General features: G+C 32.3%; 2 protein-coding genes across 3 annotated transcripts; one reads left to right on the top strand and one right to left on the bottom strand.

Annotated features, from left to right (window-relative positions):
• The first annotated feature begins 18,003 nt into the window (after positions 1-18,003).
• Positions 18,004-20,349, top strand: LOC121116126 (uncharacterized). Its single transcript, XM_040710356.2, has 3 exons — positions 18,004-18,235; positions 18,284-18,442; positions 18,491-20,349. Exons 2-3 carry the CDS (start codon positions 18,284-18,286, stop codon positions 19,040-19,042), a joined length of 711 nt encoding a protein of 236 aa, XP_040566290.1. The 5' UTR covers positions 18,004-18,235; the 3' UTR covers positions 19,043-20,349.
• Positions 20,350-20,876: 527 nt separating this feature from the next.
• On the bottom strand, positions 20,877-23,902 carry LOC121116125 (probable tRNA (uracil-O(2)-)-methyltransferase). Of its 2 annotated transcripts, none has more exons than XM_040710354.2 (4): positions 22,748-23,902; positions 21,281-21,875; positions 21,076-21,225; positions 20,877-21,013 (listed from the first exon to the last, which is right to left on the bottom strand). In XM_040710354.2, exons 1-4 carry the CDS (start codon positions 23,432-23,434, stop codon positions 20,955-20,957), a joined length of 1,491 nt encoding a protein of 496 aa, XP_040566288.1. In that variant the 5' UTR covers positions 23,435-23,902; the 3' UTR covers positions 20,877-20,954. The 2 variants fall into 2 exon arrangements, with proteins under 2 accessions (XP_040566288.1, XP_040566289.1); XM_040710355.2 differs by having other exon boundaries at positions 20,877-21,024; positions 22,748-23,749.
• Positions 23,903-25,097: the final 1,195 nt, after the last annotated feature.

The raw sequence follows: 25,097 nt of genomic DNA, 5'->3' as shown, positions 1-25,097 counted from the left end.
CCAAATAGATGCGTGTCTCAGCTTTCCTAATCATTAGTGGCAGCGATGGAAGGCCTGAGACCCAGGTCTGACTGAAAGTTGGTTTGGAACCTTGGTGTTTGGATGAAAGACACTCTTCTCCTCGACATATATTCAAAAAGTGTAGCCAAAGAGGTTGGCATAAGAGTTTTAAAAAAAGAGTTCAAAAAACTCAAAAGACTCATTCAAAAAAGTCTTGCAGTAGAGGAGATGGATTTATTTCATATCTGGTGACAAAAGTGGTCTCTCCACGCTCACAAGTATCTTTCCATGCACTTTTTTGATAGCTCTCAGGACAGTTTAGTGTTAAACTCTGAGATCTCTTGCAATGTCCGTTATGGATTGTTCTGAGCTGTTTTCTTTAAGTCCTTCGGATCCAGTTTGGCCGATTTGACAGAGCCATTCTTCTTCTCTAACGTTTTGGACTTGCAATACGCTTCAAATGTCATTTCCCGACTTGCACATAAGCTAGAGAGCTCAGGTTTGTTTTGTTGGGTAACTAATAGTTTATGCTTTAATATATCGAAATATGAATTAATTTCAATGACTCAACCTTCATTAATTATTGAACTAGTAAATGTTCAAATTTCAAAGGACCACCCTGTATTTAATTTTTATGTTTTTTTTGTACTATCTAAACAGTAACACTTTGACATACGATTTAATTCGTTACTAGCACAAGATCGTTAGTCATAAAAGCTCGTAGGTCAAAGCAATTTATCCAAACAGATATAATAGAAGTGACTCTTTTATCCCCTTGGTAATTCTCAACCAGCCTCTATCGCAATAAGAACTCATATGTCAATACAAATTGTTCCTCGGAGTTCACTTCGTTGTGGCGTACAGCTTTACTGTACGTAGTATAGAGCCGTTTGACTTTCTACTTTTTTCGAACTTCAATTATGGATAGTGCAGCCTAAACGACCTATGCAAAATTGTGTTGTCCTAAGAGCTCATTTTTAGGTCGTACAACTCGATCAAATGATGGAAAAATGTATAAACTCTTTACTTATTGAATATAGATACAAAGTATATATTTTTAGTTATTTTGCATAAAATAGTTCTGGCATACATTTCTCTAACTTATAAAAAGTAATAAAAAAGGTGTGTGTTTTTTTTTCTAAAAGTTCCTTATTATTAAAAATTAGAGAAAAAAAATAGAAATTTTTGATGATTTTTGAAGAAAATATCAAATTTGTCTTATGGGTTTCTCTGTTTTTGCTATTTAGATTAGCTTTTGAAAAAACTTTAGAAATCTATTATATAGGTAGAATATTATCTATCATAATTAATGGATATAAAAAAAGGATTAATGCTGTATTTTAGTCTTTATTGACGAAGTAAAGAACTTTTCTCCCCTTTCAAACTTTGAACGTGATGTGCTACCGAAAGATGACATCGTAGGAAAATGAAATTTTGAATAGCTTGCTTACTTATCAAACCTCAACTTGTCGTAATCCAAATTCGGCTAAGTTTAAATACAAGCTAGCCTAACCCTCATATGTAGGTTGTGTAGTCCCAGGTGCGAATAATTTTAGCAACACTTGTTACACAATTTATCCACCATGCAATTGAAGAACTTATACTCTTGTTCGAAGACCAATGATTAGATACAAGCACTTATTGACAGAGCTTTTGAGAAAATTGATATTAAGACTGTCGTATTTGATATCCATCCAATGACATATTTCAATGGGTTAGCATCAGAACTTTAAGGGGCCACATTTTCTTGTGGTTCTACAACTAAATATTTACCTAAAGGATAGCTTGGGTCCTGTTAGACGTTAACACAGGTGTACCATCATCATGGCAGACCTCGTTGCCATGAGGGAAGTTCGTTCTAATTAATGGCTAACATGTTCATGTTGTCAGTCAAAATGAGTCAATAAACAGTGGGAATCAAATCAATGATTTTTAATCAAAGGAAATCGGATCAACTAGATACAAATCTTGATACTATTTCAAAAAATTCATTTTGATGCCAGTTTTATTCGACCAAATTTGATTTATTTAATTAATGTTGTTACCTTCGAGGGTGATACAGCGTATTTCAATAGTCCTACAATTTTCCAATGCCCTTTTTTAGTGCGATTTATAATTAGTCAAAAAATAAGCCTCAGTTTCGGTGATTACGTCTTCATTACCTCTGATTTTTTTTTGATTTTTTTTTTTCATTGGCCGTTATTTTGATGTCTGCCAACACGAATATGTCATAAAAGAAAAGAACTGGAAAATATGTTGAAATTGGAATCAACTCGTAGTCCAATCCATGCAACTTTGCCATAGTTTTCAGACGTTTGTAACACATGCATTGTTTTCATAAAAGAGGATTTTTATCCTGATTCAATCCTTCTAAAGCTCCAACAATGCTATATAATAGTTGCTGTTAATTGACTGGCCCATCTTGAGTTTATCAATGAATATTACATTTACCATGCACACCCCAGAATACTGACATCTTCACTTTTCTAGCCAACTGTTGCGTTTTTGCACGCTTTGGATTCGGTTCATCAAGTGCAGTCCACTCGTTTGACTGTCGATTGGACAATAGAGTGTAGCTACAATTTATCCCTAGCAAAAAAGGTTTTGAATTTCCAAATATTTATGCACAATATGTCTAACACGTTCCTTCGATATCTGACGAGTCTCAACTTCCCTTTACAATATTTCAAAATTATCTTGTGAACTTTTATGATGTTTTCGTTGGTAACTCACTCTTTCGAGCATCCACTGAGTGCATTGTGTTCGAGGCTCATGTAGCCTCCTTTAAATTTAGCAAACCATTTTTTATTGGCAGATTTCGCCTGTACAAAGCATAGGGTTCAACAATGTTATATTTTTCGCGAAAAAACAATGTACAATTTTTTCCAGTTTTTTTTTATAATAAAAAAAGTTGATTCACACACTATGCTATACTTTACGAACCAATTGTCTGTACTGTATGAAGGTTGATACTAACTAAAAATGATTTGATTTAATTCTAGCTGCGCCATTTATAGGTTAGTCTGCGAACTTTTAAACTGAGCTAATAGTAGACCTATACATTACCAATTGTATAGAAATCTCTGTTGGTGTCTCGTCTGCCCACAAATGAATACATACATTTAAATTAAATTAGAAAAATCGTTTTCTGCTCATAGCAATGCTGGTTTTTTTTTCTTTGGCTTGTTGTTAATTGTTCCAGTATTCCAGAACTATGGTGTTATTGGAATAATGACATATACTTAAATAAGTAATTTCTATAAATCTTATGACTAAATTATGCTTTAAGGTGGCTTATCTCATCTATCATGCGTCTACATGTATACAGGGTCGTTCAGATAAATCCGGAACATATTTACTTACACATCTTAAACAATAAAGCAACTCAGTTTTCAATTTTAAAGTGAGATGTTAAGCATTAGCATTAAGTTAGTTAAACAACATTTAATTCAAAACAAGTATTTACGATGGAGGAGATCCGGAGGAACACCATCAGAGAATTGTCTTGCACGGGACTCAGCCCAGCGTACATCAATAAGATGCTCGGGTATCCGAAGGGGACAGTCTACAACTGCTGGAATGAGGAGGGGACATATATGAGAAAAGGCCACAAGTTCATGAGTGATAAACAACACACTTATTGATTCCTTGTAAGCCTAAATGGGTCTGTGAAGACATCTCCTGTTACTCCGATTAACGTTTTTGCCACAAATCCACAAGTAAGCTGTACAACAGTCTCCAGGATCATAAAAACTGAACTCAGGATGAAGTCATACCGCCTTCACAAAAGGTATTTCATGTTGACAGTATTGCGTCTCATCATTGTAGAAAGAAAAAATATATTTTTATGAATATTGTGATCAAATGTATTTTGTACTTCAAAATATAGACCTTAATGATACATTTTAAGTAGGTTTTGTTATTAATATTGCAACTTTATTTTTTCATGGTGAGGTTGACATTTGCATGGAATTGCCTAATAGTGAAAAGAAGATGATAAATTTAATTTTGGATGCACGAAAATAACTAATGTAGCATTTTTTCTTCCCAAACAAGAAACATTTTAAACCACATAATCTTTTTACTTTGAAAAGAAGAAATGTATAGTACGCAAAGTTCTTAGAAATAAATTGCAGTGACAGGCCTGATTGATGTGCTTACCCACCTTTAGTAATAATAAAAATTGTTGCAGCCGGAATTTTGAAAGATATCAACGTTTGTAATATAAATTTTTGGTTTTTTGGTACAATTACTGAATGGTAATAAAGTCCTTTTTTTATTGAATAAAAGTCTGTTATAATTGAACAAAGAAACATATAAATATTTTACCCGTAAATACCATTAAACATATATTTATGGTTATGTTATATTTATTAAAAAATTATAAATTAATAATATAGGGGCCTGTCCAGTTTCGAGTTAATATTTTTCTTTCCATGCACAAATACTTTTTTCTGCTGGGAACATTAAAAAACTGACTTTGGCAAAGTTTGAGACCTATCACGTCACTTTTGGAGTGGTAAAGGTACTGGATAATCCATTGAAATCTGCTCACTTACTAATTCAATAATTAATTAAGGTGGAGTAATTAAAATGAAATCATATTTTGATATATTAAAGTATAAACAATTAATTGCAAAACGAAACAAACCTGAGCTCTCTAGATTGCGTACAAGTTGAGAAAATGACACTTGAACGTGATCGACAAATTTCCATTGGCGTACTCCAAGCAGTTGGGCGTCTCCAAAACCACCGTCTATGCCGTCAGCAAGTCCGAAACGTTGGAGAGGAAGAAGGAATCTATCAAAAAGTTCAAACTGGACCTGGAGGAGTTAAAGAAAACAGCCCAGACCAATCCCCTCAAGTTCATGAGGGGCATTGCAAGAGATCTCGGGGTTTCACGCCGGACTGTCTAGAGAGCTATCAAAAAAGTGGGTGGAAAGAGGCTTGTGAGGGTAGAAAGGCCACTTTTGACACCAGTAATGACAGAAACCCATCTCCTTCATTGAAAAACTCTTTTGAACTCTTTTTTGACACTTTTGGTCCCCTACAATCCTGATGATATCTGTAGTGTCTACGCAGTGAACCCGTTTGCCCCCTTAATATAAATCTACTCTTTTATTTATTCGATTATGTGCACCTTGTCTTATTTTTATGCGGACGAGAATGTGGACGAGAAACCTTTTACAAATGTCCAAAAGTAAGCCAGGTGGTGAGAGTAGGGCACTTGGAGGCTTCGTTTCAAACATCGATCTCCATGGCTAATTCGTAGGTGATATCATCTCCTTCCTATAAAAACTTTATCTTTTTGAGAAGTTTGGGAGAAGGGGTCAACCTGCTGCATAGTCCTTGCTTCTGCTTAGGGCCAGAGGTTTTAGCGAGTTTTTTTATGTGTTATCTACAACTAATCAAGTCCCCATTACATGGTATTGTTTTTTAATGGAACGATGCTCAGTCGTGTGTTTTTAAGGATTTTGTTCGTAATGTTCAGAAATATGTCATATTAGGAGTGTTGAAGTACATTGTTGTTAGTGTTGGATCCGTCTTAAGACTGATTGCCTAATTATTCATATCTTTTAACCCCTTTCAGTCTTTTTTTTTATGGGTTGTCTGATCTTATTCACCATTCAACGCTCCTAAAGACCTTTATTGGTCCTACGGACATAGACATCTCTATAGCTATTTATTCTTCACTGATAGCTAGGATTGAATAACATATAAATCAAGAAAATAATGGATGATAGCTAGAAGGTATAATAATACGTTCGAGCCACACACCTCCCATTTGCCTGTTTCATAACATTTAATATATGTATTTTAAATTATATTTAAAAACATATTCTCCCTCCCCCCACCCTAATCCCAGCCCCCATTCCAGTTGGAGAAAGAAAGGCTCCTCAATAACTATCAAACAAAGTACCTAAGGAAATAACTTTAAGAGTTTTGACTTGACTATACTTTGGCTTCTTATTTTACAAGTTGTTACCTTTACTAGGGTCCTCTGAAATGTTTCCGATATAACAAAGTTACAATATATTTTTTTCTAAATTGTTATGCTTTTTTGAACATAGTCCCCTTGCGACTCTACAAACTTATCCCGGGGATATTCCCATCTCTGTAACCCGTTCAAATAGTATTTGGGGCTTTTATCTACAAAATAATTGTACACGAGGCACTTTTTGTTTTTGGCTCAATTACTCCGAGTTGGATTGACTTAAACACGTCCATATTACAAGAACGGAATCATTGGAACTTTGCTCTTGCACTCGATACTGTATTGGGCCCATCAACAACACAATTTTTTTGACCGCCTGCTCAGCCTTTTCACCTTGGTCGTAGTGATACTGAAGAATCTATAGAATTTTCTCTTCAATTAACTTCCATTTTGGAACGCTGTAGCACACCACTGGCTTTACCAAACTTTAAACTGTAAATAAACTTTTTTTCAAGTGTACGCTTAAACTTTAAGCATAATTAAAGCATTTTTTTGATGCAATGTATTAGTCGTGAGATTTATTTCACTATATCAGGCGGAGTGTAGGCTATCCTGAGAGCTACACAGAGGTTTAGCTACAGCTCATATTTTCTCATTTTTTTAGATATATAAGTGGTAAAGAGGCAGTGATCAATTGACTTTTCCCCTAACACTCGGCTGTGGAACACCTGGCATCCACTGCGGATGTAGTTATCCTTTCTCTGGTCTAAAGGTGCACTTTCTTATCCAGAAGTTCGATAAGTATCTGTATTGAGCTGTTCCTTCCTTTCTACAAAAAGGGGAGGGCAAACTCCACATCGTCCAAGACCATTGTTCTGAACCCATGTATCACTGACGCTGAGACATTGTCTGGGTGGTCTGTTGCGATATAGCTGCTGTTCTGCTTATTCACAGGGGTATCAACGGTGACAAAAAATTCATCAGAACTGATAAAAACTTTACTCTAATTTTTGTTGGCGTTCAGAAATTTTAAAATCTTATTTGCTCTTTCCAACTGTCTCAGCTTGCTGTGTTCAGAGATGAGATGTCTTGTGGTCCTCCTCTAGGATTTTGCACCAATTGTATTCCGGATTCAAAATAGTAAAAAATGTTCTACTAAATAAGATCAACCCTGTATATTATTTGATAAAAATGAATGATGAAATAGAGCTTTAAATTGACGATTCTTGAGTGTGAACTATACAAAGATATAAAATATTAATATTTCTTAAAAAAAATTATTTCAAAATTTAATCTTTTTCAAATAAATTATCATTACCTTCTAGGGGCGTCCGCCGGAAGTAGGGTGGAGGGGTTGTAGCCCTCCCCCGCCCCTAAAAAATTAAGGAGTTTTTACTTTTTTGTATAAAATTTAATATTTATAATTTTTCTAGAAAAAATTATAAATATTTGAAATTGAATTTTTGAAATTTTTTTCCAAAAAATTTAATTTTTTGTAAACAGCTGAGAATTTTTGAATTTTTTTTTCCAAAAAATTTAATATTTGAATTTTTTTTCTAAAGAAATTTAATATTTTTTTCCAAAAATTTTATTTTTTGTGAATAGTTGTGGATGTTTATATTTTTTTTTTCAAAAAAATTAAGTTTTTGTTAATAACTGTGGGTTTTGAAGTTTTCGTTTTAGTGTGCACATATCCTTTGAGCATACTTTATGCTTCTTTTGATGGAATGTATAGTTTGTGGATATTTATACTTAGTTAAGTCATCCACAGCCGAGGTTTAGGGAACAAATTCTTTACTCCCTCTCCAGCGGTTATATATAAAAAATGTGATATTTACATAAATCTATGTATAGCTCACTGCCCTCTGCCAGATACAATTACTCCACATAGTGACGAGCTTTTACATGCTCAAATAGACTAAAACATACTTATCCCTTGAATGTTTTTGTGTTTGTTTTTTTAAACTCATTTTATCAAGTAAAAAACAAGTGATGTGACGATTCTGAAAAAATCCCAATCCCATTCTGATGCGAAACTAGCAAAAATTCCCAATTCCAATTCTTTAAATATTAGTTAGAAAATACCATTTTGCGATCAAGGGTGTTCACAGCATTATATTGGGATGGAGGGGACTTGATTTTTGGATTTGTTAGAAAAAAATTTACAAAAATCTATGGCTTTTCTCAAAAAATTAAATTTTTTGCAAAAAAATTTAAAAAACTCGCAGCTGTTCATAAAAAAAAAAAATTACAGATAAATTTTCAAAATCCACATTTTCCGGCTTCAATTCATTTGTACAAATTAATGAGTGTTCCCCCTGTGAATTTAACTCCAATATATCTATGAAATATTGGCCTGTAAGCATGAATATATGAAGTAAAAAATATTAATTAGGATTTATCCTTTTTTTTATTTTTGTTCAAAATTATTTTTATGTTAACGCAACACATATCTAACAATGACCTGTTTGGACTCAAGACAGCTATCAATTAAAATTCTGGACCTACATATTTTTTAATGAAATTTTAAAAAAATTACTTTTGTTGGGCAACTACCTAGTATTTGCAAATTTGATATAATATTGTTCGGTATGTCAAAACTTTTGAAAGAGTTGGACAGGTACTATGAGGAGAAGGATCAAAGCTGCAAATGAAATGCCTATCATTATCATTCAAGACAATTAAAATACTTATATTTTGCTCTTTTGAGTTGAATAACATTCAAATCGATGAGAAATATTGGAAAGAAGTGCAAAAAGCAAGAAATAAATAAATAAATTGTCCACGAAAATAAGATACAAATAAATTTAATGTTAACATAGCTTGAAGTAATAAATAAGAAGTCTAAATAAACAGATGAAAAGTATGTCCTCACTTCTAGGCCTACCATGCTTTTTGAACCTTTCCTTTGTTTTTATTAAAAGAAAACAAATGCACTTTTGCATTGAGGAATTTGCTAATTGATTTGTAGACTATGATTACGAATTAGCAATAAGAGTAAATACATATGTCATACTTACTCGTACAGAACTCGGAACAATAGATAGAAGGCACGTTGTTACCTTTATTGTAACACACAACCTCTCATTCGAAACGAAACCGGGGAAAGGACCAAAATCAAATGTTAGTTTTTTCCCGATTATAAGATTATTGTTCAACAGCTATGGGGAATTGTTCACAGCTTAAAAATAACTAATTTTAATTCAACCAATCAACGTTCAGAATAGATGATGCTAATCCTGAGCCTTTTTGGGCCTGTTGTGGAAATAATTAAAATTAGTAGAAAAGGAATTTTACTCATCAGAAATTAAATAATAATGGCAAAAGCTGCTTTTGGAAAAGAAAATTCATTCTTCAATTTGCCAACAGCAAAAAAAAACGGGCGAGCTAAAAAACACAACCGATGTTCATCACTATTTAGATCAATGATTATGAGAAAAGAAGCAGAAACATCTACAGCTGACTACAAATTCCACATAACGCAGTGAAAGAGGCTGGATTTCCATCGATGGTTTTATCATTTACCAATAACTTGGCCAATACTGGGATTCTGGGAGTCCTTTTTTATATATATTTTGGGATCCCTCCAAATTCATGGATGAGATGGAAGAGCTGAGGAAAACTCCTTATATTGCAAATCCAAGTCAAGTCTCAATTCTTAACTCACAAGTCCAAGTATTTGAGTGTTTTCATCGAGAATATGGTTAAGGCTTTTCATGTGTTGAGTTTTAAATAGCTTCCGAGTCCAACTCTTATATATTTAGTTCAAATCAAGTCAATTCAATGTGGACTCAAGTTCCAATCCCCGCCTCTGTGAATTTATAAATAAGCGGGTAACCGTAGGAAGCAGCCATTTCTATTCAGATTTAGAATTATTTCAAACAAAGGGGAGCCTGGTTACAGAAGTAACCTGAACTAAGTGGTCGCATTTTCAGTTTACTTTACCTGACCACTTTATACATGGTTAGCTGTAGTTTATTTTATATTTTACGAAGAAAAAATACATTTTGTGGTGGCCTTCATATCAATACATTCGTGAAAGATCCTAAATTAATCAATGCTCTCAATATTTTCAAAGAAATATGCTCCTAGTTAACTAATTATATATATTAATAAAGCTGTTTAATGTATGTTTGTTGGTATGTGAAGAGCTCATTCTTGAGTGTGTACTTAATATCTTAGAACTGCATGACTACGTGATCTAAGAAATAACAATGTAGCAACAAGCGTGTGTAGCTAAAGCCTGCCGGTATCAATTAAGGACTAGGGATGGAATTTTTGGAAGACATCGAGGAGAAGTTGGGAGCAAGACTTATGCTATTACTGAGTTAAAACCCTATTTAATATCAGCTACTTATTATATAATTTTGGTGGAGAAAATGAATTACGGCTATAAAGAGAAGAACATCCTACATTTAAAATATCATTAGTGTAGGGAAAATATTAAAATTATATTTAAATTCATATATATTTATTTTATTATGCATTTTTAAAACAATTTATACCAAAGATAGGGAAGAATGCTTACTTCAGAGGGAGAAGTTAGCACAATGACGACCTATTAGTAGGGGAGGGCATTTTAAAGAGCGCGAGGAGAAGACGGGAGCGAGACATATGGTACTGCCTGTTTAATGATTATGTTTTTATTTTTATCCTTTGTGGGGGGGGCGGATGTATTAGTGATGTAGAGAAGATAACCTTCAGCATTAATAATAACATTTGCGTAGGGAACACATCGTAAAAATGTATTTAAACTATATATTATTAATCTATTATGTATTAAAACAAAAAAATTTACTAAAATTAGGCGGGAATTTATCATTCAGAGGGAGATGTTAACACCACGACGATCTATTAAAGAATGAACAAAGAAAAACTTATGAGCTGATCTCATATGGACTGCTCGAGAATTTTGGAGCAACAACTGGCAACGCCATTACTACAAAAAATCAACAATTAATATATGCAGTAAGGACTAAGAAGGACTTAAACCTTACAGACGTCATCCCCATTATTAATTTACATATTAAAGTTATTAAAGATATATACTAGTTCTTTAGTTAACTGAAGGCTATGTCACTAATTTTATTTTTTACTGGTGTTGTTTTTAAGCTGAAAATTTTATGTTTTATGCGATGTGCTGAGCTCTGGGTCTTGTAGAAAAGTTTTTATTTGGTTCTAAATAAAATTACACCATATGGAAATAAAAACGATAACACGTCCATTTTTTCTTTTCTTATCTCAAAGCTGTTATTTTTCTTTACGTTTTTGCCCATCCCTATACACACGCAACAAACTTTTTCCCTTTTCCAATTGCTTAACTTAGTTTTTTATTTACAAAAATGACATCTTCATCTAGATGTAAGGATTACAGTCCAGTTTAATCCCATTGGTCGGTCCTTAAAGAAGAAAAACACATTCCCTTGTGACGTCATTAAATAAATAAAAAATATACATTTAAAAAACCCTACTAAAACGCTTAATAATGAAAATACTTAATTATTTATACTCTTCACTCAATCCTTTTAAGAAAATATATATTCTTGCATGTAATATTAATGACTACATACTATTGAAAAAAAACATTTTCATTTTAAGATTAAGGAACACATCGTTTTTTTATTTCTAAGCGACTAATAAATTTCGTTCTACCATTCATTTTTACTAATTCTGTTCATTTCGTTTTCAGAAAAAGGTATATTAACAATATTTAAAACTATTTTTTAATTATAATTGATAGATAGGGAATCTACTCCTCAAAAACAGTGGGTACGGTACTGATGGATGGACCAGCATTTCTGGAGTATCTCAGTAATTGCGCATTTTACATCAATGACGTCATAACGCCATCCTGGGGGCTCAAAGTTGATATTTTTACAACATTAAATGACAACTTTGCAATAAATCTTGATGAAACTTCATCAAATGGCTTTTTTTTTAAAAAATAGAATAAATACTTTCATTGAATACTGCTTGATACGAATGATAAAAAGTGATATTTGAATAATAATCAAAGTATTATGTACATGTAAATCTCTAAAAATGGCTAGATTTGTAAAAGTTCTTTTTTTTTAATTGGTGTTCCTTACAAAATTTTTAATCAAATATGTAATCTGTATTACTGTAAAACGCATTAAATGCTTGTTTTCTCTTGCAAAAGTGATATAATATTTAGTAATAATAAAAATTGTTGCACCCGGAATTTTGAAAGATATCAACGTTTGTAATATAAAATTTTGGTTTTTTGGTACAATTACTGAATGGTAATAAAGTCCTTTTTTTTAATGAATAAAAGTCTTTTATAATTGAACAATGGAACATATAAATATTTTACCCCTAAATACCATTAAACATATATTTATGGTTATATTATATTTATTAAAAAATTATAGAGTAATAATATAGGGTCCTGTCCAGTTTTCGAGTTAATATTTTTCTTTCCCTCTACAAAGACCTTTTCTGCTGGGAACATTAAAAAAACTGACTTGGGCAAAGATTGAGACCTATGACGTCACTTTTGGAGTGGTAAAGGTACCGGGTGATCCATTGAAATCTGATCACTTACTAATTCAATAATTAATTAAGTTGGAGTAATTAAAACTAATTCATATTTCGATATATTAAAGCATAAACAATTAATGGCAAAACGAAACAAACTTGAACTCTCTAGAATACGTACAAATCGAGAAAATGACACTTGAACGTGATCGACGAAAATCCATTCTCACACTCCAGCAGTTAGGCGTCTCCAGGACCACCGTCTACGCCGCCAGCAAGTACGAAACGTTGGAGAGGAAGAAGGGCTCTTTAAAAAAAAACACAAAGTATTCCATCATTATTCCAACAGATAACAAACATAAAATGAGTCATAAATATGATATATTTTGGTTTAGAAAATTCAAAATGAACATCAATTTTGACGTAAAACAAAGAATAACAACGTATAAATTCCACTTATTTATATATTATGGGGAAATATCCTTAAGGTAAAATGTATTAAGCTGAAATGGTTTAAGGGGAAATATCCTGAGGCAAAATTAGAGGACTCCAAAAATATCTTATTCCTTGTTTTGAAATAGTTAATATTTATTTACACTATGGAAATAAGATTATATAACGATGTAATGACATATTTTGAATGCATTTTAGGATAAGTAGAGGGATGGAACTTAGATAGGCACTAAGATTTAAGTCATTTTATTTGTCAGTCCGGTTTTGACATTCAATACTTTCACTAATTTCCTTAATAGTAATGATACGGGGGATATTATTTGTTACCGTGATTTTCCTTGAACATTATCGCCGACGGTAATTTTTCCTCGAGGAGCTTTTGCCGCATGACATATTCGCCGGCTTTTTATATGATCAGTTCGAACTTAACAGTTGTATCTGGATCATATTAGTTACATAGTAAGGAAAAGAAGAAAAAAAGGAAGATAATGATAAAATAAATTAATAAATAACAGTATGAAAAGAACATCAAGGTTGCGTGAATGGAGCTTCTGCTCCATTCACGCAACCTTTGTAGTAAAATTATACTTTTGCATGAAGAATTCCTATTGGTCAACCCATATGAACTTTGTACTATAATAATAATTCTTATTTTTGAACGATGAACGCTAAAAACGAGATTTTAACGTTCCGTTCAAATAGGTAATAGTAATTTCGGAAGGGCTGTAGTTGTCCATGGGAAAAGTATCCTAAAAATACGACTATGCAAATTCAGGGGCAATTTTTGAAATTGGGGAGGGAGCTCAAGCCTCCCCCCCCCCTGCAGATACCCCTGATATTAATATTCATGTAAATGTGAATTAACCACTCTAAAAAGTACATAACTATTATTTATGACCCTTTTACGCAGTAATAATTTTATTTTATCTTGCACTCAATGAAACACATTCTCACGGTCTTTGTTTTTTTTTATTTTTCCAAGTAATTTTTCGTATGGATTTAAAGTACTTCACATTGAGTGGATATTTGAGTTGGATAATAATTTTAACGTTACTGGTTGCAATCAAGGTTAATGATAGTGTTGGTTTTCGGTCTTGAAATCTTAGACCGGTCTGAGACCGTTATATTTTTTGTTGGACTTAACTAATTCGGTCCATCAAAAAAGTAGATCTGGACCGGTCTGATATAAAAATTCGGTCGAGATTGGTCCCAAAAAAATCGCTCTAGACCGATTTTACAGATAAAATGTATATAACATGACGTCATATGTTTTTTCAAGTACAATGACGTTATGCACAGTTTAAACAGAGATAGCTCGGATTATTGTTCATCTCGCCGTCTTTTGTATGTATACAGTATATTTTGTTCTAGAACTTATCGTGTACTTTTGAGATTTTTTGAAAAAAAAAATTGGTTCACATAATATATGAGACTGTAAAAAATCGGTCCATAAATTGAGACCAAAACAAAATCGATCCATAAAGTGAGACCGAATAAAAATCGGTCTACAATATGAGACAGAAAAAAATCGGTCCACGCTCTCAGACCTCGGTTTTGAACCGAAAAATTGGTCTCAACACTAGTTAATAGTATTTCTATTAATCTTGGCTGCAATGTATTTTTTTAATGTCGGGTTTTAGTAAAAAAACAACTATATATTTGTTTGAGAAATACACGAATCATATATACAAAGGTTTAATGATTTATATTTATAAATGACAGGCAATATTTCAAAGAGATATTATGGTCAATTAAAGGCATTGAATTCAAATTTCTGGGGGGTAAATTGAAATACCCGAGAGCGTTAACTGTAATTTAAAAACTTTGTTTTATCTATTTGACTTAATTTGGGCCGATATTGTCTTGGAAATATAATTTATTAATTCCTAATTCTATCAATGTGGCGGTGAATTTTTTGGCTACTTTAAGTACAATTAGAAGTGCCTCCAAAGGATTTTTCACCATCCTTTATGCATTAAAATTAAATATAATTTGTTGGAAAATGTATTCTACGTTCAAATTTGCAATTTTATAAAAATTACTCATTAGTATTAAGAGTTGGGTTTAAATTATATATTATAGATTTTAATAACTAATTATGATTAAGAGAAGATCGAGTTGATTGAATCACAATGGACATAGCTATTCTACATCTGTGAAAATAAAATATTATAATTTTTAGTCGGCTATTAGTTTTTTTAGGCTTTTAATATAGACATCCTGGTGTATGAGTCGTTGTGGATTTTCTCGAAATCGGCTTTTCCTGCCCAGCAATCGGTACGATACATTAAATTGAAAATTCTAACAGTAGTGACGTCATAGACTATGAGTGGTTGCGTGTTTTGTCAAAATCTACCTGTCTTGCCCAGCAGTGGTACAATACATTAGATTGAAAATTCTAGCAAGCCCAATTTCATGATGGTCTAACCTTGCATTTCTATTAATCTTGGGAGTATTCGACTTTTTTATGCCTAAAAAACTGTAGAACTTCATTTAAAAAGTGCGCTAATGTATGTATGTATACTGTACAAGCCTGGTAGTTCCTTATAATTGGAACACGGAACGGAACGAAAAGAATGGCTGAAATATGAACGAAAAAAGAAAATTGAAGGGAATGCCAAAATAGTGGAACGCTTACAAGTCTGCATCAATCAATGGTCATCAGTAGTGACGAAAATCAGGTACAGCTCCTTCCGTTTTTTAGAATTGGTAATCTGAAGAAGGAATTTTCTTTTCCTAAACTGTTATCATTATTACTAACTTCCTGAGGAGTAAACTTCCTTGTCCATTTTTTGCTTAGAATGGAAACAGGAAAAATTATTTGGTTTTTACTTAACTTTAAATAAAAGTTTTTATTTACATAATCTTTTTAGTGCTAATATTTAAAAATAAATGATATAATTAAGTAATCATTTGTTTTTAATTCATAAAGCCATTTGATGGAATTTAATCCAGATTGATTGGATCCAATTTATGACGTCAGAGAAAACACTCTATAATTGGGCCATATTTCCTTTTTGGGAATTCAACATATAGACATCCTAGCACTAAAAAAATTGTAAGTTCTCAAAAAGTGGGAAGGCCCATGGTGTTGAACGGTCTTTGCAGAACATTCATTTGTTGGTTTGTTATAAGGTATTTATTGGGCACATTGGGCATCATTTTTTTATGGATGCATATCACTTGCACTCTAGCATAAATCGTTAAAAACTTTAGCTCACGTGAATCTTCAATATTAGAGTAATCATATTTTGTTTTTTGATAGTGAGGAAATGTGACGTTTTAAAAGATGGGATGCCGTTTGTTAATATTTTGAAACTAATATATTTAAGAATACCAATGATTTTAATCAATTTCGATTCTTGTTCATTTTGGATCTTATTTTTTAAATAAAAAACATTTTGATTTTGATTTCACTAAAAAAAAAGAGCAGTAAATATATGTAATGTAAATGTAAATATAATGAATTTTTTTAGCTGGCCCGCTAATTTGTAATTGGTAATCTGAAGAATGAATTTTCTCTCCTTTAGCAGTTGGCATTATTAGTGAACATCTTTTCCTAGATGGATTCAATTATATTCAAAACCTGATTGAACATTCGTATGTGCTCATAAAAGACGGAGCGTCACCCTGAGGATTTGTTGAGGAGTTATTATTGTAAGTCCTCCTTGGGCTCAGAGTAGAATTGGGAATCGACATCCGAGTAATTATTGCAACTGTCCTTCTCTATTTCCTTTTCTCCTTCCTCTCTTGTTACAGCTGATCAATAGAAACATCATAAGTATTATTCTTTCCCTCATCCAAAACATTCTTCAAATTGTCAGGGTTACCATGTTGATTTTCGGCTTCTTTTTTTTTTTTTTTTGCACATGCACATTGAACAAAGGATTTTGATGCCTAAAAAAGAGGATATGTCATGGCAGCTAAACTCCAAAATTCAAATAATATTAAATACGGGTATGCTAAAAAAAAAAGAAACCGAAAATGAACGTGGTCATCCTATCAATTTGAAGAATGTTTGGGAGGAAAGAAGCTTAGCTGTCATGACATTTTATTAATCTAGCTAAAAGCAGCTATGAGAGGAAGGAAATAAACACAAACTCCAATGAATCTCTTAAAATGAGATAGGCATGAATTACAGTGATGTCAATCCTCAATTCTACTCCGAGTCCAACGAGAACTCATACTTATGACTCCAAAACAAATCCTCAGAGTTATGGATAGTCCTAGGCAAAGGGGTGTGTGTGAGGTCATGATTCATGAAAGAGAGATTTTGTTAAAAATAAACATCTAAAAGAAGATATGTCTTTGGTATTTGGAAGTTCATGGGAGAGCCGGGAAAAAAGAGTAACTTAAGCCCCAAAGTTGAATTCCAGCATTTTGTGAACCCGCCTTCACTCCATGTCTTTCACGCACTAGTTATTATTAAATATTTATTGTTCTCTCTTCAATAGTAAAAAAAGAATGATGACTAGTCATGTTAATCCGGAGTATTTTGGGGGTGTTAAAAAAACCGAAAATAAAAATGGTAACCTTGACCATTTGAAGAATTTTTTGGAGAAGAGCAGCTTAGCTGTCATAAGATCAGCTACGGGCAAATGAGGGGAACAGCAAGGAAAGAAACAAAGACATAGACAAGAATTACTCTGATTCTTGTTTCTTTCCTTCTTCTTTAATGAGCTCACGCATATGTTCAATCAGTTTTATAAATATCAAGGATTGTTTTTATATAGTAGATAAGGAAGTTCACTCCTCAATGAATTAAACAATAATGAAAACAGCTTAGAAAAATAAAATTGACTCAAAAAAGAACGGGTGAGCTACCAAATGCACCTGATTTTCATCACTAATTATGACAGCTGCAGAAGATAAAGAACACTGTTCAGGTAGGAATTACAAAAGAGATTGATCTTCATATTTTCTTAATATCTAGCTAAGCTACTCTTCATCAAAACATTCCTCGAATTGTCTGTATTACCATATATATTTTTGGTACCTTTTCTTCATACCGAAAATGTTTACCCCTCAAGCCATGCCTCCTCCGTTTGAATTACGTACATGATAGAAACTAATATTATTTATGAAGTAATAAGAATTTATCGTAGTTCTAAATCCCCGACAAACGGGATACTGGGAGATAAACCGGAATGTCAATGTAATACGCTGAATTTTGAATGATTTATTTTCTAGCGCCTACGGATTATTTGTTTACTCTCTTTTGTTTCATATTAATTCAATGTACCCATTCAGCGTGGTGGAGGAGGATCGGGTTGAATTAAGATTTATTTGAAGCATTCTTGAGACTCTATATTATTTGTTCGTCCATTGATTTGATATTAATTAAGAAAGGTACGTTGTCTCGACATAAATACATTATAATAATTTTGAATATTATAGATGAATCCTGAGAATATTGAGTATAAACGTAAATACCTCAAATCCCAAAATTCGGTTCAAAGAATTAAAAAGGAGCTATTTGAACAGCGGGAATTAACACAAAAGATAATAAACGCATTCCAACAAGAGTTGGACGTCAAAGATCGGCATCTACAGAAGGTAACTCGATGACTCTTTTTCCTCACTCTTAACTAATTAATTATTTAGCTGAACCGAAAGCGACACAGAGAATTAACAAAAATTTCAAGTGAGCTTCTGTATCTCAAGTCCAAACTCTTAAATGAACAGAAAAATCTTGAGATCAAAATCATGAATCAATCCTCAAAAATTATATCCCAAGAACACGAAATTAGGAGACTTAATTTTGTGATACAAGCCTCAGAAAAAAAGGTACTCGAAGGTCATTGCTCAACTCCAAATGTTAAAATCCTCCACTCTACACGATTTATTGCTCCAAACAATTCATATGTACTGACAGAAGATTTAAAATCCAATCCGCCCTCACCGATTACTCCGAAAAATAAGCATTCCATGTTATTGAAGTCGTCAAATTTGGGATACTCTCATTTGATGGAGAATGAGAGTTACTTTGATGAAGATAATGGTAGTTACTCGACTGTCATTGCATCAATGCAAGAAGCTGTCATTGATGAACTTCCAAAGTTAAAGGCTGTATCGGAATTCAAATCAGGAGAGGAGCATCATATCTTTTCTAATTATAACCATGATAACTTAAAAATTGAAAGGATTTTGTATTAATTAGGTTATTAGTTTATTTGATGCCACGTTAATTTTTCGCAAGTCAATAATAGTTTTTATTAGATCACTTAGTTAGTAAGACAATATTTAATCTTATAAGATTTTTAAATTATACTTTTTAGATTTATTCTTAAATAGTAACGAAATTGTGGATTGTATATTTATATAGTTTGAATGCTAATGTTTCATTTTAGTGACAATTGGTAGCTATTTTTCTTTTCATTTTTATATTTTCTGACCTTTTTTTATTATAAAGAATGGACGTTATAGTTCCTTCACATGTCCCGATAGAATAATATATATTTTTTGTACCGTTAAAACCTCGCTGCACTAAAACAAAATTTTATCAGTCTGCCGTAATATGGATCCCTCATTTTGTTACCAACAAGTCCTTTAGCATGCAACAAGAAAGGGAGTGGTTTAATCTAATAGTCAACTATGAAAGGTTTTGAAGTTGTTCAAGGTTAAGTTACTTTATTTCTTCGTCTTTTTTGAGTGCAAAATATATACCTTTCGAGAACGCGTAACAGCACAACATCTTCCGTAATGCAAGTTATTATAAGCATAGGGGCAATTTAGTGACATTAAGTATTCACAGGTGATATTATAACATTCACAGTGTGGACCTATATATATATAATAATCATAAAAGCCTTTTGATAATTTCTGGTTATACTTAAAATTCTGAGGAAGAAGTAAGGAGCAACTACAACATGATATCATCCCTCCAGTTGTCTTTATCCATTGTCCTAGTGTTGGGTGTATTAGGGTGTAATTGTATGCCACAAAAAGATGTTTTATCAAATGAAATCCCTTCAGCCATTCATGTGAAACATCTTAATAGCAATGGAAATCATTTGACCCCCAAGAAAGAAGATACAATCAACAGAAAGGAATTTATAACTGGACACAGAATACCATTGGAATTATTTAGTAAAGAAACCCTTAAAAGGATTGAATTAACGAATACAAATGAGGATGAAATTAATTTGAATGGGAGACAGTATGTAGACTCTTCGGATTTCAGATCAGGAATCGTAAGAAGTCCAGAAGAATTCAGTCCAGAGTCTTTGTTAGATATTTTAGGAGAAATTGATCCAACCTATGAGGGAACTCTTGACTCTTTCTCTCCAAAAGTGTTTGCAAAATAGATATTTTAATTCTTTAATATTTTTATTATATGTGATTACAATTATAAATTATAACAGCAAACTAGAATCAGTCGTTTAAAGATATATAAATAATTCAGTAGTACCAATGTAATAACACTTTTTTGAAAGGGTAAATATATGTAATTAAGACATAAATGAGGGAGCCAAATAGAAACCAAATTATTATAAATCATGTCAATATTAATACTGCACAAAACCTGATAGTATTTCTATATTTTTTACATAAACAATAACCTGTTGTACACCTCTTCAAGTTACTTAACTTTGATATTTATTCTTATGGAAACGAGATGACTTAATAATAGAATGCAGTCGTATCCGAACTTGTTCGTATTTTTTTTAAAGCTTAATAAATTTAATGAGGCCCATTTTGAAGAAATAAAAGGAATACAATTAAATATTGATGGGAACTAAAGTTATCTTTCCATCTATCCTTTGTGTGAAGATTTATAATTACCCAATATTTTATTAATATTTAAAAAAAATGGTTTATTAGTAATAAAAAATAATTTTTATTGCTATTTTAAGGATGTATTGCAAAAAAAAGGCACCTTTTAATTCAATAAATTACCATAGAAACAATCAAGTAGTCACATGCCAAATTTCAAGCTCATGGGTTCACCTGTTTGTCAGTTTTCCCCGAAGAATGAAAAGGTGATACATACATAGAGGGTTTTTATTAATATATGTATTGTTCACTTTCGTATATGAGAATATTAATTAAACACATTTTATCGAAGTTACTCCGCTTCGTTATCTGGATGTATCCAAAGACAATCCTTCTCTGACGCTGGGCAACCTATTAGGAATCTTATTAATGAATAAAACTATCTTTCAAGAGGATAATTATAATATTTTTACCGTCGGGATGATTCGAATAGAACCAACAAAGCTTTGTTTTGACTTTATTAGACTTTTTGACCGGATTATCCTTCCCCGGGATCCTAAATCGAACACAACCTTTCGACACAAAGAAAATGTAGTGGTGATTACGAAGAAGTGTTTGCAAACCTAGTAGAGGTATAATGAGTTAATTATAGGCATATAGTAATTAATGATAATATACCGCCACATTCGCTCTTCAAAAGATTTAAAAGATCAGAAGGAATTTTTTGAACAAGTGAAGAAATTGGAACAGAAGTTCCTCCATTCCACTCCTTAGAAGTTCCATTTTTACTCAACAAAACCCCAACAATGATATTTACAATTTGATTTAAAACAGTTTTATCAACTTGCGTACAGTTTCGAACCTTTTCAATCTTATCTCGTGGTTTAAAAGTCGAGTTTTCTGTTACAAGTTTCTCTTTTATATTTTGAGTTAATTGACTCCATTTTAAAACGGAGTTTCTTTTCCTTCCCACAAAGCAAACTCTTTTTGTAGATGGAATTCGTAAGCGATCCCGCTCAACAGAGAACCCAGTCCAACGACAAACTTCTTCAACGTAATTGAGATAATCCGTGTACATGCCAAGTTTATGATTTCGTCGCTTAAATTTAGAATAGAATTCAAAAGGGCAGCATGGTAATACAAAAAATCTTGTGTTCTCTGATGTTAGTGTACTCATCACTGGAATCCAAGGTGTAAGCTCATCAGAATGATTACCTATTAGCCAATCATAGCCGGAATACGTGGTTTCTACGCTAGGTATAATCGTGTTTTCCTAAGTAGAATAAGTAAAAATAGAATGAAATAATCGAAACAAGTAGAAATAAGATTTTATACAAGGTCGATTAGATAATTACAGACAGTTTTAAACCTTTTCAAAAAACTTAATCTAGAGCAAAAACAAAAAAAAAATTGTGAGGACATATGAAATTAAGTGTTTCAGAAGATATTTATTATCTCCTACCAATATAAGTCAGTGCTTATTAATAAAAAAATAAGCAAAATATAAAATGATTGAATTAGATCACGCGGGTTACTGTTCTAATCCAATCAAGAACTTGATTGGTTACACAAAGAGGACGGTTTTTTTTCTGCCTACAAACGCTGTAAAGGATGCCATGGTTGTTGGACAGGTCCAGAAGCCAAGGTGTGTCAAAAAAGGATCTCATGTTTGTTGCCGACCTAAAACGCTCAATTATGTCAAATCCTATCAATACCCTGTTCAAAAACTGGAATTAGAGTCATTTAAATATATCTACTACCATTAATTGGTACTTGAAGATGAAGTTCTACATGCGTTACATCCCTTTAAAAAATTAAAAAGTCCAGGTTCACAAATGGCAAAGCATTGTTCAACAAATGAAGTTCAATAGATAAATAATAAATTTATTCATCAATGGGATGAACTGAATCGTAGAACGATATTTAGAATGATTATTGAAAGTTTTCAACCTTCATCATGACACTAAGTGTCATTAGAGGCAGACGTAGGGACTGAAGGAGATCAAATTGAATAAATGTATAATTTTAGATTTATACATACCGTTAACTATAATATTTAACATTATTTTATCAACGCCTTGTTTTAAATACGTTTTAAAATAGTCTGGATTTATTTCATCAGCCCTGTATACTATAATAATTTACTTGTAGATCGATATCCGCGAATAAATCCCATATTTTTCGTTTTCGAACATCAAGGCCTGTTCCAGGATGTCCTTCCTTATGTAATAAATAAACAAGAAGTCCATTTCCACATCCTAAATCCACAAAACTTTGTAACTTATCGATGCCTAGTTCTTTTCGTTCCTCTTCCCAAAGACAGAGCAAGTAGGAAGCAATTCCTAAGTCTTCTGGAATAAATTTTTCGGGATCTGTCCTTTCACACCAGGATTCTTTAAGGGCCACATAGTATTTCTCCTTCAATTGTCTGTATTTTACTTCGTATTTTTCCAAAGAAATAAGTTGTAGGGATAGAGTTGGACTATCTAGGGACACAGATTGACACAGTTCCTTCAGCTTATCCTTCATTTGAAGGGCATCATTCTCACACTTAACTTTTACTTGATTATCATGAAACTCTGCAATGAAATACTCATCAAATTGAGCACATTGCTTGAGTTCATCCCACGTAAATGTCTCTTGCTTTAACGAGGAATTTTTGAACAATAATTTCCGATGGATTTTAAATGATGAACAAAAATCATTATATTGTCCATCCATTTCTGCTCCTCGGATACGTCTATCATAGGATTGTGGGGACTTCAAAAGAACTTCGAGGGCCTTAGAGAAATGAGTCAAACCTCTATCACAATTGAAGCAATCGGTTTCCATATTCTACGTTGAGTTTAAGACAATATTATTCAATAATTATTAAAAGATTTGAGTTCTCGGAAGTTATCTTCGATTCTTAATGTTGAAATGTTTCACCGGGAGTGCTCAAATACCATAATCTGAGCAAATACATATGATATTTCAATTTGAACAATATAAACCATCTCACTAAGTTTTGGTAAAACGATTTAATCACATGATTAATTAATATAAATATTTTCCGCCGGGAGAGATCTGTATATTAGTAAATATTAAATGAAATTCTTCTCATCAGCTGACAGATTTGACATTGGTTCACGTATCATTTGTAGTTTCACGTGTACGCACGTTTAAAATTATATTTCGTTATCGGCGAGCACGCGGTTCTTTATCTATTTATTGTACCGTATTTAATTATGTAAAAATGTACGCAATATATATGCATTACACAAAACATTATACAAAAGTCATTTAGCTGATTTCACAAATGTGAAATAACACAAAAATAAAAACAATTATATTGCATGATATTTTTTCGATAGAAAATTTGAGTGTTTTTATAGTGCAATAATAAGTTCAAGGTTGAGCGAAAAAATAGATAAATAAAATTCCGTTTACATGAATGGTACAAGAGTTTCTACTCTTGCATGATCTTGAAAAATAATAATATGATAATTGATATGATATCTATGGAAGGTTTTGACGTGACGTCCGCATTGTTGATATTGGCCATTTTGGGGGCCCCAACTGCCAAGTTTTATGACAATTTTAAATCCCTTTTTTCATTCATATTAAGTAAAATAGTGAATTATTGGATTTCAAAAGGGGACTGACAAATAAAAGGACATTAAACTTTACTATATATCAAAAATCTATCTCTCTATTGCATAGTTTTATTACATATTATGTAGTTATACAAACTGGGGAAGTTTTTCCCTCATATATACCTTGATATATATTATAGCAATTTATTTTTCAGGCCTAAATTGGGTTTCCCTTCACTTGAAGTTCTTTGTAATTCATTTTTGCAACTCCCAAGAGGCATGGTGAGCATAATTACCCATTAAAACCTAAAGTTTGTGAAGCCAAATCAGAGTTAAAACTTAACGCTTTGGACTCTGGAATTTATCCAAGAACACTTATCTATGAATTGACTGCGAATTTAGATGAAACCACTTTAGCTTTATTTCTGAGCACTTCAATCTTGTCGAATAATATATTAATCATATATTCTTGATGAATAGGATATTGCCAACAAAAAAATTACTCAAGTATCTCATATTCCTACTGGACGGAGCTCATATATAATTTCTATAATATACCATGCTAGCCAATGAATAGATCTTCCTGCTATTCGACAGCGGGAAATTCGATGAGGATCATATATTAATTTTTGGAGTGGAAAGTGGGATTATCGACATAGTTTATTACAAGCATTGGACCGTTTTAGGACATATGTATTTGTATATTTCGTATATTCGCGTTACTTCCATCTAAATTGCAGGAGATTTCATGGTGAGTCTCGGTTCCTCTCCCCCCATTATAAATGATTAAGGCACTTATTCGGAGCAGCCTTTATTTTCAAGAAATCCTTAAGTTTGTCTCGATAGCTCTGAGTTGAAGCTTATTGAATTATATTTGGGAATATATATATTTTTGCTATAATATATATATGAGAGTGAAC

Source organism: Lepeophtheirus salmonis, chromosome 4 (genome assembly GCF_016086655.4).
Source record: "Lepeophtheirus salmonis chromosome 4, UVic_Lsal_1.4, whole genome shotgun sequence".
Taxonomy (NCBI): Eukaryota; Metazoa; Arthropoda; class Copepoda; order Siphonostomatoida; family Caligidae; genus Lepeophtheirus; species Lepeophtheirus salmonis.
The sequence above is the reverse complement of the archived record's forward strand: the minus strand, read 5'-3'. Positions and strand labels throughout refer to the sequence as shown.

Excerpts from the sequence above, each read along its gene's own strand:
- LOC121116125 (XM_040710354.2), bottom strand. The coding sequence starts at position 23,434 with ATGGAAACCGATTGCTTCAATTGTGATAGAGGTTTGACTCATTTCTCT. Across the intron at positions 21,876-22,747 it reads TCGCGGATATCGATCTACAA|GAAAACACGATTATACCTAG; the intron begins GTAAATTATTAT and ends TATTCTACTTAG. Across the intron at positions 21,014-21,075 it reads CTATTCGAATCATCCCGACG|GTTGCCCAGCGTCAGAGAAG; the intron begins GTAAAAATATTA and ends GATTCCTAATAG.
- LOC121116126 (XM_040710356.2), top strand. The coding sequence starts at position 18,284 with ATGAATCCTGAGAATATTGAGTATAAACGTAAATACCTCAAATCCCAA. Across the intron at positions 18,443-18,490 it reads AAGATCGGCATCTACAGAAG|CTGAACCGAAAGCGACACAG; the intron begins GTAACTCGATGA and ends TTAATTATTTAG.